Source organism: Micromonas commoda, chromosome 3 (assembly GCF_000090985.2).
Source record: "Micromonas commoda chromosome 3, complete sequence".
Lineage (NCBI taxonomy): Eukaryota > Viridiplantae > Chlorophyta > Mamiellophyceae > Mamiellales > Mamiellaceae > Micromonas > Micromonas commoda.
In genome coordinates, this window is record NC_013040.1 from 1717426 (window position 1) to 1729434 (window position 12009).

General features: G+C 64.4%; 6 protein-coding genes across 6 annotated transcripts; 3 read left to right on the forward strand and 3 right to left on the reverse strand.

Moving 5' to 3' along the window:
* Positions 1-63: 63 nt before the first annotated feature.
* PRPD (2-methylcitrate dehydratase) lies at positions 64-1548 on the forward strand (the record flags this gene model as incomplete). Its single annotated transcript, XM_002500715.1, has 1 exon — positions 64-1548. The coding sequence occupies one exon, from the start codon at positions 64-66 to the stop codon at positions 1546-1548; it is 1485 nt and encodes a 494-aa protein (XP_002500761.1).
* A 141-nt stretch (positions 1549-1689) lies between these two features.
* On the reverse strand, positions 1690-5482 carry RBCS (ribulose bisphosphate carboxylase small chain 1, chloroplast). The gene is made up of 3 exons (XM_002501141.1): positions 5333-5482; positions 2849-2963; positions 1690-2294 (listed from the first exon to the last, which is right to left on the reverse strand). The coding sequence occupies exons 2-3, from the start codon at positions 2956-2958 to the stop codon at positions 1829-1831; spliced, it is 576 nt and encodes a 191-aa protein (XP_002501187.1). The 5' UTR covers positions 2959-2963; positions 5333-5482; the 3' UTR covers positions 1690-1828.
* On the forward strand, positions 4208-5482 carry RBCS.1 (ribulose bisphosphate carboxylase small chain 1, chloroplast). The gene is made up of 2 exons (XM_002500716.1): positions 4208-4340; positions 4878-5482. The coding sequence occupies exons 1-2, from the start codon at positions 4231-4233 to the stop codon at positions 5305-5307; spliced, it is 540 nt and encodes a 179-aa protein (XP_002500762.1). The 5' UTR covers positions 4208-4230; the 3' UTR covers positions 5308-5482.
* A 25-nt stretch (positions 5483-5507) lies between these two features.
* On the reverse strand, positions 5508-7070 carry MICPUN_99797 (transporter; the record flags this gene model as incomplete). The annotated part of the gene is made up of 1 exon (XM_002501142.1): positions 5508-7070. The coding sequence occupies one exon, from the start codon at positions 7068-7070 to the stop codon at positions 5508-5510; it is 1563 nt and encodes a 520-aa protein (XP_002501188.1).
* A 997-nt stretch (positions 7071-8067) lies between these two features.
* MICPUN_97217 (predicted protein) lies at positions 8068-10197 on the forward strand (the record flags this gene model as incomplete). Its single annotated transcript, XM_002500717.1, has 3 exons — positions 8068-8551; positions 8585-9200; positions 9333-10197. The coding sequence occupies 3 exons, from the start codon at positions 8068-8070 to the stop codon at positions 10195-10197; spliced, it is 1965 nt and encodes a 654-aa protein (XP_002500763.1).
* A 116-nt stretch (positions 10198-10313) lies between these two features.
* On the reverse strand, positions 10314-11644 carry MICPUN_57461 (predicted protein; the record flags this gene model as incomplete). The annotated part of the gene is made up of 1 exon (XM_002501143.1): positions 10314-11644. A coding segment is annotated over one exon (1331 nt), but the record flags the coding sequence as incomplete, so codon positions are not given.
* Between the last annotated feature and the right edge of the window lie 365 nt (positions 11645-12009).

Sequence of the window (12009 nt, forward strand, 5' to 3'; positions counted from 1 at the left end):
GTCGGGTACGAGATCAAGTCCAGGGATGCGGTCAAGACGGCGAGGTACGCGGTGTTGGACGCGATGGCGTGCTCCATGCTGTCGCTCAACTTCCCCGAGTGCGCCAAGCTCCTCGGGCCGGTGGTGCCCGGCGCGACGGTTACTCACGGCGCTCACGTGCCGGGGACCGACCACGACGTGGACCCGGTGACCGCCGCGCACAACTTCAGCACGTGTGTGCGATGGTTGGACTACAACGACACGTGGCTCGCGTCCGAGTGGGTCCATCCCAGCGACGTCGTCGGGGCCATCGTGCCTCTAGCCGAGTACCTCACGCGGGTGAGACTCGCCAGGGCGTTGCCCCCGCTCACCATGAAGGACGTCATCGTCGCGGTGATCAAGGCGTACGAGGTGTGCGGGGTGCTGGCGCTGGAGAATTCCTTGAACCAGATCGGCGTGGACCACTCGCTGATGACCAGGGTGGCGGTCGCGTCCACGTGCACCCGCATGCTCGGCGGCGGCAGGCGCGAGGTGTGCGACGCGTCCTCCCAAGCCTTTGCCGACGGTGCCGGTTTGCGGTGCTTCAGGCACTATCCCAACAACGGCACGAGGAAAGGGTGGGCCGCCGGGGACGCGTGCGCGCGCGGGGTGTGGATCGCGCTGACCACGATGCGCGGGGAGATGGGCATGGCACTGGTGCTCTCCGCGCCGGTGTGGGGATTCAACGACGTCTTCCACCGCAGGCAGGAGCTCAGCGTCCGCAGGGATTTCGGCGAGTACGTGATGGAGAACACCCTGTTCAAGGTTGCGTTCCCGTGCGAGTCCCACTGCGTCACCGCCGTGGAGGCTGCGTTCAGGCTGCACGCGCAGGTGGTGCACAGGGTGGACGAGGTTCACAACGTCACGATACACACCACCCGGAGCGCGGTGCGGTGCGTGGATAAGACCGGGCCGCTTCGGTGCCCGGCGGACCGCGATCACTGCGTCCAGTACTGCGTCGCCGTGGCTCTCCTGTACGGCACCCTGACCGCCGAGCACTACGAGGACGCCGTGGCGCAGGACCCTCGGATCGACGAGCTGAGGCGACGCATGACCGTGGTGGAGAACCCGCAGTACAGCGCGGATTACCTCGACCCCGACCGGCGCAGCGTGACCAACGCCGTGCAGGTGCACTTCAACGACCGGACGTCGACGAGCAAGGTGGAGGTGGAGTACCCGCTGGGGCACAGGCGTCGGAGGCAGGAGTGCTTCCCGGCGCTGGAGAAGAAGTTTATGAGCGCGTTGGCGTCGAGGATGACGCCGAACAGGGCGGGACGGGTCTTTGAGCAGTGCGTCGACCCCAGGCGGTTCGACGCGACGCCCGTGACGGATTTCGTCGAGTGGTTCTCACCCGCGCCCGCGCCGTGGCTGCTGCCGCCGAGCGGGGCGAGGTTCGTTGGGGATGCGCACGCGCGTATCGTGGGAGAAATAGCCGCGCGGGACCCGCACGCGCTGCCGGAGGGAGGGGGTCCGTCCGACGACGAGGATGACGCGGGTCTTGGGGGAGGCGACGGGGGGGTCGTCGACTGAAAGTCACCTTCGGTTGGTAGCCGAGCCGTTTCTTGCGAACGGGCGGTGACGCGGCACCGGTCCGAACGAACGCGAGACGCGACCGCGTGCAACGCGAGGGGGCGAGCGGTGAACCGGCGTGGTGCGTGTCGCGTGGGTCGGTTTAATCTTTATGACCGTTCTTTCATCTCCGATTACAAGTTCAGACTGATCCGTTCTCACGCGCGAAGATGCAAAATAATATCCTTCCAGAACGACGCTTCTCGAGGCGTTATCCTCGGCTCAAATCAGAGCCGGGAATTTACCAGGAGTAGTTCTGCTGGGGGGGAGGGGGAGGGGGGGCACCGTAGCCGCCGCCACCGCCGGCACCACCGACCTGGCGACCGGTGACGGGCGCGAAGGTGCGGTCGTTCTGGGGGCGGTGGGCAAGGAAGGAGGAGCACTGCACCTGCTTGATGTTGTCGAAGCCGGCGACGCGGATGAAGCAGTCGGGGAAGGCCGAGGTGCACGCGCGGATCTCCTGGAGGACCTCCTCGGGGTTGGTGCAGCCGTACATGGGGAGCTTCCACATGACCCAGTAGCGGTTGTCGTAGTAGCCCGCGGTGACGGAAGAGTCGAGGCCGGACCAGCCGTGGGTGTCGGCGTAGGCCTTGGCGGCAGACTCGAACTCAATGCAGGGGGTCCAGCCGTTGTTGAGGAGGTACTGGACCTGGCGGGCGACCTCCTGGTCGGAGAGGGGGGGGAGGAAGGAGAAAGTCTCGAAGAACCTGAGGAGAAGGAGGGAGGTCGGAGGTCAGAGACGGTTCGCCAAGCGCACGAAGGTTGCGGGAACGAGAAAAAAAAACTCGAGGACTTTTTATGCGGTGCCCAAACCCCACGGATAGGGGTTCAGCAAGAAAAGCTCTCCGACGCGGGTCGGAGGCCGCCCCATGCGATGCGCCCGACGTCGATCGTCGCCTCGCGCGACTACGGACGCGCGCCAAAGTATCGGCCACGACCGAATCTCGAGTCGCGAGTCGGTGAACGACCGAGCAGATCCGAGGGCGGCGCCTCTGATCGCCTGCTGCCGTGGCGTAGTGGATAGAACCGAGCGGAAGCGCATGATCGAAGCGCGCGCCCGCCGCGCTCGCGTGAGGGCGTCTCGGAGGAGGGCGCCGGGCGGAGAATACCGGAGCGGATATACTTTGAGTCGATCCGCGCCCGGCGCTTCGCCCAGGGCCCCCGTCGTCGTCGCGGAGCGCCGTCTCCGGCGCCTCAGAGCCACAACGGGAAAAGACCGGGCGGATGCCGGAGATCGCTTGGATCTTCGGGCGGTACTCACTTGTTGCCGTGGGGCTGCCACACCATCATGGAGTTGGTGTTGGCGGCCTTGCCGGTGGAGACCACGGGGGCCTTGTTGAGAACGGGAGCGACAGCGGAGATAGCAGCCATTTTGACTTGTTCGTGCGGTTATGACGGCCACTGGGGTGCATGACCGGCTTTTGTTCTTTTCCCCGAGACGTTCCAGTCGCCCCGCGAGGTGGCAGGCACAGCTGTGGGTCTCCTTCGGGTTCGCAACAACCATGACAAAACGGAGTGAGATTTTTGGTTGTGTGACCAATTCTTGGGTCCCAAATGGTCCACGGGACCAAACCGCGCTCACGAATCGGAGATCCCCTCTGACTCGGACGCATGGCCGATCGCCCTGGCAGTCGCGTGCGGCGTGTGAAAAATAACAAGCGATCTTCGGAACTTTCACGCCTGCAGTGGCTTTGGCGGCTTTTGATTGGGCGATTGAGTCCAAAACGCGCCGCCGCCCTATCGCTGTTCTTCGCGCCTTCGCCTAATTGGCGACCCGTCTCGCGAGGGCCAATGATCGTGTGGCTGACTGCCACATTTAAGGCTGGAGGAACAAACGAGCGTCCCAGGATGGCTCGGGAATTTGAATGACGAGACGCTCGCGTCCGATTGGTCGATCGCGTTTTCGCTTGAACCGAAAAGAAAGGGTTATCACGCGCCGCATATCTCTCGACCAATCAAATAACAGATCGCAAGCACAAAAAGAACAATCGCGACGCTTGAGGAATGACGAGAGGGCCGAACACCTTTTTTAGTCCCTTGATGAAAAATCCCGAGCTCAAACTTCGTCCGCGCTTTCAATCCGACGTGGAGACGTACTTTCGACCCGGCAGAGATTGATCGATTTTCGCTTTGAACCGAGTCGACTTGAGACTAATCGCGAATTATTTTCATCGGGGCGGGGGATGTGAAAATCTACTCTCCCAACCCCTGTTCTGATTGACGTGAACCAATGGCGTAGCTCGAATTGCGTTTGACGGAGAGGATAAGCCATTCCGGATTGGTCGAGGGGAAGGAATTTTCGCGTGCTGACCAATCCGACGTCAGCTTCGCGTCATTCAGGAAAAGCACGAAAATGACGGTCTGGGAACCCAAGGATCAACCCGGCTAACGAAACAAGAGGCCCCTGATTTCCCTACCCTCCGATTGACGTGTGGAAAGCGGACAACTGGACAGTGCAGAACGGTTTTTGGCTAAGACGAATCTGGCCCTCAGAAAGTGAGATACTTTTGGGTTTCGCGAACCGTATTGGCTGCAGTCACGAGAGCCTCAGGTTTAGGCCGTGTTTTTTCGAGCTCGGGATAAAGAAGCGATCGCCGCACTTCATTTCGTCACTCTTTAACGCACTCTACACCAACCTTCAAAATGGCCGCTATCTCCGCTGTTGCCCCCGTCCTCAACAAGGCCCCCGTGGTCTCCACCGGCAAGGCCGCCAACACCAACTCCATGATGGTGTGGCAGCCCCACGGCAACAAGTGAGTTCCTCCCCGGTTTTCCGGGATTCCCACCCGTTCCCCGATTTTCGGGGATTTCTTCTTCCCGGCCGCGCCGCAAACCTGCGGCGCTCGCATCGATCCGAGCGATCGCGCCCTCGACGCCTCGCACGATTCGTTCTTTCACCTCGTTTGGCGAAGATCTACACCAGATCGTCGGCATCCGCGATGTCGCGCGCGAGTTCTCTTCCTCAAAGAGACTCCGATTGCGACCCCGCGGGCCGTCGGCTAGGGTGTGGTCTGACCTGGCAGAGCTGATTTTCGGATAACGTGCGACGCCGGAGACGCGCCGCGCGGGGCGTTCCGCGCCTTCGTTTGGTGATCGCGCGCGATATTTTATCGCGCATGATCTCTCACGATGGATCTTTGCTAGGCTTTGCGCGCGCATACGCGCGCGCGGGCCGGGCGGGACCCGCCTCGCTGGCGATTCCCGTTTTTATCCAGACCCTACCGACACACCGGATAAGAAAAAAAAGCCAAGCATCATTTCTGACCTCCGACCTCCCTCCTTCTCCTCAGGTTCTTCGAGACTTTCTCCTTCCTCCCCCCCCTCTCCGACCAGGAGGTCGCCCGCCAGGTCCAGTACCTCCTCAACAACGGCTGGACCCCCTGCATTGAGTTCGAGTCTGCCGCCAAGGCCTACGCCGACACCCACGGCTGGTCCGGCCTCGACTCCTCCGTCACCGCGGGCTACTACGACAACCGCTACTGGGTCATGTGGAAGCTCCCCATGTACGGCTGCACCAACCCCGATGAGGTCCTCCAGGAGATCCGCGCGTGCACCCAGGCCTTCCCCGAGTGCTTCATCCGCGTCGCCGGTTTCGACAACATCAAGCAGGTGCAGTGCTCCTCCTTCCTTGCCCACCGCCCCACCGGTGACCGCACCTTCGCGCCCGTCACCGGCCGCCAGGTCGGTGGTGCCCGCCAGCAGTCCTCCGGCGGCTGGTAAATATCCGCTCACTTTAGCATTTTAAAGTTTGCTTAGGATATTGATCGGTTAGGGTTGGATGGGATTGGGCCAGACGCACGCATTCGTGCGCCAATATCATTTATCTTGATACACATAACAACATGCTAGACTCATCGTATTGTTGTAATTGAACAGGACGAAACGTCTTTCAAAACCCACGTCTCCTATCGTATATTAGTTCACACATCTCCGCTCTCCAACGCGACGTAGTCTCCCTCATCCGGCCTACGTTTCCATCGGAGATGAAGAGCGACAAGTCCGCACCCCACGAACGCGAGCCATGCCGCGTGGACCAAAAACCTGTCTCGACTTCCTAAACCCCCGCCATCTGCCCAACCGCACAGCCTGATCAACACCGCCTCCATGAGGTATCCCGCCGCAGAGATCATAACGAACAGCGTCGTGACTCTACCGCCGAACGCGTCGAGTCTCGGGCGATCCAACCTCGAGTTGATCCGCGCTTCTTCTTCCCTCGAGCTCCCCAGTCGCGCGTAAGATTCTGCCGATTCCTCCTCGTTTTCAGCCCCGACCTCCTCTTCCTCTTCCTCCTCCTCTTCCTCTTCCTCCTCCTCCTCCTCATCCGCGGCCGCGCGCGCGTGCCTCCCTATGTTCGCGGCGCACACGCACGAAGTCGCCTCGAACACGCAGTTGAACGCCAGCAGCGCGAGCATCGCGGCGAGGTCCCTCCACCCGGCGGCGAAGGAAGCGACAGCCAACGCGCCCGACGCGACAAAGGGCGTGCTCGTCAGCGCCAAGCCGCTGAACCCGTCGCCGCGATCGTCCGAGCCGTCGCCAGGTCGGTCGTCCCGGTACGCCAGGCCCCCGGCGATCATCGCGGCCACCCCCGCGCACGCGTACTGCGTCGCGGAGAACCACCCGTTCACGCCCGGTCCCCGTCGACGGGAGACCACCAGCGTTTGCCAGTTTGTCGCCGCGAACGAGTGCGCGGGGGCGCATCCGACGCTCCACGCGCTCCACGCCCAGACGGCCGGTCCGGAGCTCAGCAGTTTCCACGCCCCACGGGAAACCTTCGTGGGGTTCGGGACGGGGACGGTGGGACCGCGGGACGTGCGGGGTCGCGACGACACGCGGGGGTTGGAACGATGATGAGCTCTTTGTCGGGTCGTCGCGTTGGGCCCTGCTTTGAGCGCCGTCGCTATAACGACCGCACACGACTGCGCGATCGCCGACGTCACGAACAGGCCAAACAGCGGCGCGTTCATCCACGACCGCATCGCCTGGCCGCACAGCGCCGACAGCGCGCACGAGGCCATCGTCGCCGCCTTGGTCGCGTGCGCCGCGGCGGGATGCGCCGCGGGGTCCACCGTGGAAAAGACGAGCCCGAGCAGCGCGTGATGCGACGCGAACGAGAGCGCGACGGTGGCCTGCGACGCCGCGAGCGCCGCGAAGGAGCGACGGCACGATGCGGTGATCACGACCGTGGTCAGCGCGCACGCCGCGCCGAGGACCACGGACGCTTTGGGGCCGAACGCGCCGGACGCCAGCGCGATGGCTGCGAGCGACGGAACCCGCGAGTACGTGAATACGGGGAAGAGCCGCGCGTACACGTCCCTCGTGGACATGCCCGGCGCCCCGCCGTCCGTCGTCGTCAGCCACTCCACGAGGAACGGCTCCGACGGCTTGAAATTATGGAGGAGGACGAACGCGACGAGCAGCCGGAGCTGGCGCCCGGACGAGGGATGCGTCAGCGCGGCGAGGGAGGCTCGCCAGCCTCCTCCCATCGGACCTCGACTCTCGCCGTCGTCGTCGTCGTCACGAGAGCGTCCGGAGCCCGAGGCGTCGTGCTCCTCGTGTGCCGGCGCCGCGGGTCGCATGCCTCCTCTCCACCCGCCCGACCCGCGCCCAGAGCTGTGCGAGGAGAGGAGGGGAGCGCTACGTAACAACAAACCAATTCTACGAGTTTTCCCCGGACGTGACGATGGTGGTGGGTGACGCGAGACGGGCACAACGACTCGCGCGCGCCCCGCGCGGACGTGGCCGGCGGCGTCCGCATCGCACGTGAGGTGGGCGTACGCGAGCGGTGTCGCTCGGGCGCGGCGGCGGCGGGCCATGAGCGATGAGCCGGGCGGTGACGTCGGAGTCACGCAGCTCGCGGCCATCACCGGCCTGTCTCGAGAGTCGTGCGCGGCGATGTTATCGCGCGCGGGCGGCGACGTGACGACGGCGGTGAACAGGCACTTCGCCGCCCACGACACTCGCGACGGCGGAGCGCTCGCGTCGACGTCCACTCCCGCGTCTCAGCCTCCGCCGTCCGTCGTCGGGGAGAAGCGCAGACGATCGTCGAGCGCCGCCCGAGGGTCGCCCGCGAAGGCGCGGCTCGGGAGCGGGGGAGGCGATCAGCAGCAGCGCAGCGTGCTCTCCTTCTTCCAGAAAGGTCAGGTCGATCGTGCAGAGGCGCCGGAGGACCACGCCCCTCCCCCCATCGCCGCCCGCGCGCCCCCAAAGTCGGACGACCGCGCCGATGAGGTTTCGGACGTTGAACCGGCTGGCGAGAGGATCGTCGCGACGCTCGCGCTGCACGGCTCGGGCCCCGACGCGGAGGCACGGCGTCCCACCGCCGAAGGAGGAGGCGCCGGATCACGACGGGACGACTCGCCGTGGCCGACATCCGACACCGAGACGCCGTACCTCCTCCTCTCCCGGTGCTTCGACGAGCTGTCATCCTCCGCCAAACGCATTCGGAAGGGAGACGCGCTCCGGGGGATGTTCGTGGAGATCATGAACCGCGCGCCGCGGGATTTATTAGCGGCGGTGTACCTCACGTTCGGCAGGTGCGCGGAGAGGCACGAGGTGGGCAGCGAGCTCGTGGTGGGCGGCGCGACGGTGGGCGCATCGATCGCGGAGGCGGCGGGGGTGTCCAAACAGACGGTGGCGCGCATGAACGACGAGCTCGGGGACCTGGGCGACGTCGCCGTCGCGTTGAAGCGACGGCAGGTGACGTTGGCCAAGCCCAAGCCGCTCACCGTGCGGAGGGTGCTGGAGACGCTCAGGGCGATCGCGAGCGAGAAGGGCGCCGGAAGCGCCGGTCGGAAGAAGGACCGCGTGCTCGGGCTCATGCGAGCCGCGAGGGAGGGCGAGATCAGGTGGCTCACCAGGACCTTGATACGCAACATGAGGATCGGAGCGAACAAGATCAGCGTGCTCCACGCGCTCGCGTCCGCGGCCGAGACGCATCACTCGAGAAGGGACGGGAACGCGTCTGGTGAGTCACCTAATCTCGCGGTGGTCGGTAAAGAGGGCGAAGCCAAGCTCGGGGTGACGCCTGCGATGGCGGCGGTGCAGCGCGCGTACAGCCTGTGTCCGTCCGTGGACGTGCTCGTGCCCGCATTGGTCGAGGGCGGTGTACCTAACGCCGTGAGGTCGTGTACCATGCGGCCGTTCACGCCCGTCAAGCCCATGCTGGCGTCGATCACGGCTGGCGCCGCAGACGCCGTTACGAGGATAGTTTGCAAGCGCGAGGAGGACGAGGAGTCCGGGAAGACGTTCCTCGTCGAGTACAAGTACGACGGGGTCCGGGCTCAGATCCACGTCGCACCCTCAGACGGCGGCGGCGACGATTGGGCGGTGAAAATATTCTCGAGGAACTGCGAGGACAGAACCGCCGCCTTCCCCGACGTCGCGAACATCGTCCTCGAGGGAGCCAAGGGCGGATCGGGGATGGTAGTCGACCCTCACACCGGTCGGGGGGGCGGGGGGTTGATCCTGGACGCGGAGGTGGTGGGTATCGACCGCTCCACAGGTCGCCTGAGGGCCTTCCAGGACCTGGCATCGCGCCCCAGGGGCGGCGTGAACGAAGCCGAGCTCGCGGCGAGGACAGCCGTCGATGTCGTCGTGTTTGCGTTTGATCTCGTGTGGGTCGGTGACAAAGGGGGGGTGACGAATTCTCCCACGGGGGACGCCCCTGCGTTGCACGACATGTCTCTGAGGGACAGGAGACGCGAACTCGTGAACGCGCTCCCTGGTTTGAGTCGCATGCCCGGGAGGTTGGAGCTGGCGAGGAGCGCGGAGGTTGACGCGCCAACCGTAAGGGAGCCAAACGCCCTCGGGTCGGACGACGACGACCGTTACGACGACCGTTTACTGCCCGCCATCGAGACCGTGCGCGCGTTCATGCTCGAGTCCCTCGACGCCGCGTGCGAGGGCGTGATGCTCAAGCGGCTGGACGGCGACAAGAGCCGGTACTCGCCGAGCAAGCGCTCGGACTGCTGGTTGAAACTCAAGAAGGATTACTGCGAGAACCTGAGGGATTCGCTCGACCTCGTGCCCATAGGGGCGTGGTTCGGCCAGGGTCGCAAGGCTGGGTGGTACTCCCCGTTTTTGCTCGCGGTGTACGACCCCGAGACGGAGACGTACCAGAGCATGTGTCGGTGCATGAGCGGGTTCACCGACGAGTTTTACAGGACCCGACGCGAGAACTTTGGCAAGCCGCCGTCTCTCGTCGAGTCCGGCGTTAAACCCCCCGTGTACGACACTCTCGAGCAACCCGACGTTTGGTTCAACCCGACGGAGGTGTGGGAGATTCGCGGCGCGGATCTGACGCTATCGCCGAAGCACCGCGCCGCCGCGGGCGCGAGGCACGAGGAGAGGGGGATCAGCCTCAGATTTCCGCGGTTCATCCGCGTCAGGGACGACAAGAACGTGGAGGACGCGAGCGGACCGGAAGAGGTGGCGCGGTTGTTTGACGCGCAACAGTCGAGGTACGATGGTCAGGGCGAATCCGCCACGCGTCGACTGGCGGAGCAGGCGGCGCTCGACGCCGAGGCTGAGAAGGATGAAGGGGATAGCGATGAAGACGACGACGGAGGCGACCGAGAAGCGGTGCTCGACGGCGACGAGGAGGAGAGGTAAACTAGCTAGTCCGATTACGAAAACGACGCTGGACGCGTCTTGAAGTCGTCGTTTGTTTCTCCGTCACCTCGCCGGACCCGCCCACTATCGCGACAGAGATTCCGTCTCCCAGGGCGCACCCGCCGCCGCCCGCCTCCCTGCTCACCCAACGCTTGGGTATGTCGTACACCCTCAGCGCGTGCGTCCTACCGTCGTGCTCAAACTCCCAAGACATCTCCTTGAACACGGTATCGTAGTTACCCATCACCGAGAACATCGCGGGCGGGTCCTCGTCCACGTCGTCCGGGTTCTCAATCTCCGGCAGGTACGGCTCCGTGGACAGGTCCTTCACGACGTCCTCCGGGCACGGCGCGGCGGTGGAAGGGACGTGGTTGAGCCACACGTTCACCAAAAACGTCACCCTCGGACCCTTACCCTCGCCGTTCCCGGCCCCGACCGCCTTCCCTTTGTTCCCTGTGTTACCTTTGTCCCCATTTTCCTCGCCCCCTTTTTCCTCGCCGTCCTCGCAGTCTTCTTCGTCGCGACACTCCGCGAGTTCGCCGGGCGCGCCGTGCAGCCACTTACCGTCAAACGACGCGTGCTTCCCTCTTCTCGGCCACGACAGGTACACGCCCGTCCCGCCCGGCGGGTCCGCCATGTCGTCCGGGCTAACCCCGCACCTCGGTCCGAACGGCCCGGTCACCGGCTGCCCGTAGTACACCGGCGTCGTCGCGCGGACAAACAAAGTGGGCGCGCCCTCGTTTGCGAAGTAGGTCACCGTTCCCACGTGCGGGTGCACGTTGAGGTCGTTGTGCTCCAGGGCGTAGTCCTTGTCCCAGTGCAGTCCGATGGCGTCGTGCGTCGGATCGATGACCTGCGTCCACCACTCCGCGCCCGATCGCGCCGGGTCGAACGGGGGCGGCGCGTCCGGGTCTCCCTCGCACTCATCCTCCCAGCGCCTCGCCGCGTCCGTGACGTGCAGGTGGAATATCTGCTGCGCGAGGTGCTCCAGCGCGCACCTCGGCTCGTCCTGGGCGGCGATCCAGAACGTCTCCCCGGAGCTGTACTGCTGCTTGGCGCCGCCGCCGGCGTTCTTCTTGACGCTCCTGGCGGTGAAGACCCTCCGGCAGTCGGCGAGGATGCGCGCGTGCAGCTTCGCATCCTGGTCCAGCCCCTGGACGAGGTCGGGGAACGTCCGGAACGTGTCGAGCTCGAGGTAGTCGACCGCGGGAGCGTGCACTCTACCGTCCTCTCGCATCACCAGGTCCAGCTCTTCCTCCTCTTCGGAGTCGCCGTCGGTGTCCCCTTCCTCGTCGTCCTCGTCCTCGTCCTCGTCCTCATCGGATCCCGTCTCGTCGTCCCCGTCCTCGTCCTCCTCCGACCCGTCGCCATTGACCTCGTCGTCCGGCTTGAGACGCTTGGCGTCGTCGCCGTCGTCCTCGATATCTCCTTGGCGCTTCTCACCCATCGGTGTTTGACCCACCCTTTGGGGCGTGAGAACCGCGTGCGATGTGCGAAGAAACAAACCGCCCCTTCTTCCAACGAACGAGCCGGCCGCCAGCAACCAAACTGCCTGAGACTGCTCCAACTGCACGTTTTCTGACTGGGTGTCCACGTCGCAGAAAAGTGTCAAAAAAGTGCAGGCGAGCTGTCGTATGGGAGAGCAGTCAGAAAAATGTCCAATTTCGTCGGAGCTCGGCTCCGTCCAAAAAAGTCCCAAAAACACCATTCAAACTCCAAAACTCCGCGTTTGAAATGGTTCGGCCCTACTTGCGGCGCTAACATCACTCGCGAAGCGGCGTTCGCGAGTGGGACCACCCGCGCGTGGGTGAC